General features: G+C 69.3%; 1 protein-coding gene across 1 annotated transcript; it reads left to right on the forward strand.

The window, feature by feature from the left end:
• The first annotated feature begins 940 nt into the window (after positions 1-940).
• On the forward strand, positions 941-3,380 carry SOX15 (SRY-box transcription factor 15). Its single transcript, XM_048833971.2, is given in 3 exon segments — positions 941-1,500; positions 1,502-1,611; positions 3,092-3,380. Coding segments are annotated over 3 exon segments (612 nt in total). The 5' UTR covers positions 941-1,185; the 3' UTR covers positions 3,279-3,380.
• The last annotated feature ends 703 nt before the right edge of the window (positions 3,381-4,083 follow it).

The following is a 4,083-nucleotide window of genomic DNA, read 5'->3' on the forward strand; positions in this document are numbered from 1 at the left end:
GCTGCTGTGTCTTCCCCTCCCTCCCCCTGGAAATGTGGCCAGGGGGGCAGAAAATCATCCCCCCCCCCATAAACCTCCTGGCCCCCCGAGATTGTCAATAAAGCCACCGAAAAGAACCGACGTCGGCTCCGCGCCCTTCACTCGCTGCGTGAGGGTGGGCGGGAACCCCGGGGGGGGGGGTCTAGTCACGCCCTAGTTGGTGTGCCCCCCCCACTGTTAACCACCTCCCCCCCCCCCCCGTTCAGCCTCGTTGGCTGGTTCAATTGGCCGGGGCGGGTGGGTTTTCTGGCCGGTGGGAGAAGCTGCTGGTTCCCCGCAGTTGGGGAGCTGGTGGACCCACCCCTGCCGGCCTGGGGGGGGCAGGTATCAGAGGACAAGCTCAGCAACAGCCCAGGGGGGCCTAGTGTGTTCCTGCGGGGGCAGGATTCCTGGTTTCTTCCCCCCTGCCCCCCCAAGCAGGCGGGCGGGGGGGGCAGAAGGCCTGAGAGAACAGGAGTGGGTGTAATTCTGAGGAGTGGCCACAGGGGGGAGACGTCGTATTAGGCAGGGGGCAGGGAGGGAACAATCATGTCGGAGCTGGGGGGGCTATACCGCCCCCCGTTAGTCACGGGGAGGGGCTAGTCCTTAGAGGGGATAAAGCTAGGAGCCAGGACTCCTGGGTTCTCTCCCCAGCTTGGGGAGGGGAGCGGGGCCCCATGGGTTGCAGAGGGGGGGGGCTGAGAGCCTGGACTCCTGGGTTCTCTCCCTGATTCTGGGAGGGGAGTGGGGGTAGGTGGGTTAGAGCAGGGGGGGCTGAGAGCCTGGACTCCTGGGTTCTCTCCCTGGTTCTGGGAGGGGAGTGGGGGTAGGTGGGTTAGAGCAGGGGGGGCTGGGAGCCAGGACTCCTGGGTTCTCTCCCTGGTTCTGCGAGGGGAGTGGGGTCTGATGGGTTAGAGCAGGGGGGGCTGGGAGCCAGGACTCCTGGGTTCTCTCCCTGACTCTGGGAGGGGAGTGGGGGCCAGGATATCTGTGTGGGGAGGAGCCAGGTGGTGGGGGGCGGGGCTAGCCTGCTGGCCCAGCTGTGGGCTGAGCCCCCCGGGGGCGGGGCCCCGGCTCCTGGCAGGGAGGCTCCACCCTCCGGTGGGCGGGGCCCCGGCTGGGCTATATCTTGCTCCCCAGGGCGTCCGGGCGCAGACGGGGCCGGGCATGGCCGAGGGGCAGGGTGCGGCGGGGGCCCCCCTGGACAAGGTGAAGCGCCCCATGAACGCCTTCATGGTGTGGTCCAGCGGGCAGCGCCGGCGCCTGGCGCAGGAGCACCCCAAAATGCACAACTCGGAGATCTCCAAGCGCCTGGGGGCCGCCTGGCGCCGGCTGGGCGAGGCCGAGAAACGCCCCTTCGTGGAGGAAGCCAAGCGCCTCCGCGCCCGCCACCTGCGGGACTATCCCGACTACAAGTACCGGCCCCGCCGCAAGGGCCGGGCCCCTGCCAAGGAGCCGCCGGGGGGCCACCCGCCGCCCCCCCAGCCGCCCCGCCCGGCCCTGGGGCTACGGCGAGCCCCTGGGCTACCAGCCGCCCCGCTACCCGCCGGGCCAGGCCAGCGCCGGCTATGGGAACGCGGCCGGAGGGTACAGGTGGGTCCCGCCCGCGCCTCCTGTCCCCCATCCCCTCAGGCGAACAGGGGACCCCCAACTGTGCCCCCTTACGGGGGAAATTAGCAAGGGCGGAGGGGGGGCTGGTATGTTCCCTCTTTCCCCCAGCAGGGATGGTTGAAATGAGGGGGTCTGCATATGACCATCCCCGGAGGCGCCCGCGTCTGGGCGAGGGGTCCCCGAATAACCAGCCACCCCACCCCAGAGGTGGCTGCATCGCAGCGGGGGAACCAGGTTTGGGGGCTGGTTGGGACCACAGGGGCCAGCTGCTGAGTGATGCCCAGGGCATGACAGGGCACCAGCTGCTTGGTATGTGAACCCAGGAGTCCGGGCTCCCAGCCCCCCTGCTCTGACCCACCAGCCCCCACTCCCCTCCCAGAGCCGGGGAGAGAACCCAGGAGTCCGGGCTCCCAGCCCCCCCCTGGCTCTAACCCATAAGCGCTGATTCCCCTCCTAGAGCCAGGGAGAGAACCCAGGAGTCCTGGCCCCCACTCGGCTCCCAGAGCCGGGAAGGAACCCAGGAGTCCTGGCTCCCCCGTGTGCCAGGATATTACCACCCCCGCCCGGGGCCCTAGATCTTTGGGTCCCGGCCAGGGGTGGGGTGGGGCTGGCTGCCAGGCAGCACCCGCCCTGCGGCTGGCATCGGCTGTGCCCTGAGCGAAGGGTCATGACCCGGCCAGGCCTCGTCCAATCCATGGCCTGGCTCTGCACCGCGGGGGAGGGCGGGGGCGTGTGTGTGCGCGATCCAGGGCCCATGGGAGGGGAAACTGAGGCACAAGTGGAAGAAGCCAGGAATCCTGACTCCCAGCATCCTCTGCTCTAACGGCGACATTGCCCACTAAAGGAGAAGGGGAGTCAGGACTCCGGGGTTCTCCGGAGGGGGAGCGAGGGCTAGTGCTCAGAGCAGGCAGGGTGCCAGGACGCCTGGGTTCCGTCCCCGGCCGCGGGAGGGGAGGGCAGGTCGGGGCAGGCCACGGGGGAACCGCTCACGCCCAGAACCGGATTAACAGGCCACCTGAGGAATGCGGCCCGGGCTCACCCAGCCCTGGGGGGGCGGGAGACTCTTCCTGCAGCTGCGGGGGCAGGGCTGGCACCCCCCCCCCCCCGCATGACATGGCCCAGAGCTGGGAGAGAACCCAGGCGTCCGGGCTCCCAGCCCTCACGGTGGGGGCTGGTGGGTCAGAGCAGGGTGGGCTGGGACCCAGGACTCCTCTGGGTTCTCTCCCCGGCTCTGGGAGGGGAGGGGGGCCTGGGAGCCCGGACTCCTGGGTTCTCTCCCCAGCTCTGGGCAGGGAGCAGGGGGTGGTGGGTCAGAGCCGGGGGGCTGGGAGCCAGGACTCCTGGGTTCTCTCCCCAGCTCTGGGAGGGGAGCAGGGACTGGGAGCCCGGACTCCTGGGTTCTCTCATTCTGAAACTGTAATTATCCGGCTCGTTAACCCCTCTTCTCCCCCACCCCCCGCAGCGGCCTGTCCTATGGCCCCCCGGCCCCGACGCCCTACAAGCAAGAGCCCGCGCCCCACCCCGGGGTGCTGCCGGCCGACTTCCGCGACATGATGGCCGCCTACGGCCTGCAGGCCTGCGATGTGGGCGAGGGCTTCCCGCAGCTGCCCTACGAGCCCCCCGGGCCGGCGCCACTGACGCCTCTCTAGCCCGCGGGGGGCCGGGACCGAGGGGGGGGGGGCAGCTTTTTATACGGAAAGATGGAAAAAGTGGAGGAGGAACAAAGTTTTGGGGGGACTCTGGGGGGTGACCCAGTGACTCCAACCTAAGCAGGGGGGGCAGGGTGGAGGCTCTCTTCCCCCCCCATCTCCCCCCCACACACACCCTCTGTTAACTCTTTGCTCGCTTCTCCCACCCCCTAACAAATCAAGTCCCCGGGCACTGGCACCAGAAAGGGGGGCGGCAGTAGGGGGCTGAAAGAGGGGGAGCGTGGGGCAGGGACAGCCCAGAGAAGTGGGGGGGGGGTGCAAGCGCTGGGGGGCTCTCTCTCAAGGCAGGGTGTCAACATATTTTGTAAAGAGAATAAACCTGGTTCCTGGACACGCCCCCAACCCCGGAGCATTACTGGGGGGGGGCGGGGGGGGCAAAGGAGACATTCAGGGGGGCAGGAAACAGATTGACACCTCCCCCCCACAGGGTTTGACCCCCCCCGAGAGCAAGAAAAACTTAAAGGAGGAAATGAAAATGCCCCCCACTCCTGCCCCGCAGCCCCCTGCCACCCCAGCCCTGCCCCCCCCAGCTCCACCAGTGCCCCCAGCAGCCCCCTGCCAGCCCAGCCCTGCCGGTGCCCCCCCACTCCCGACCCGCAGCCCCCTGCCAGGCCAGCCCTGCCCCCCCCCAGCCCCCTGCCAGCCCAGCCCTGCCGGTGCCCCCCACTCCCGACCCGCAGCCCCCTGCCAGCCCAGCCCTGCCCCCCCCAGCGCCTCCCACTCACGACACGCAGCCCCCTGCCAG

The sequence above is a fragment of the Caretta caretta genome, chromosome 28, assembly GCF_965140235.1.
Source record: "Caretta caretta isolate rCarCar2 chromosome 28, rCarCar1.hap1, whole genome shotgun sequence".
Classification (NCBI taxonomy): domain Eukaryota; kingdom Metazoa; phylum Chordata; order Testudines; family Cheloniidae; genus Caretta; species Caretta caretta.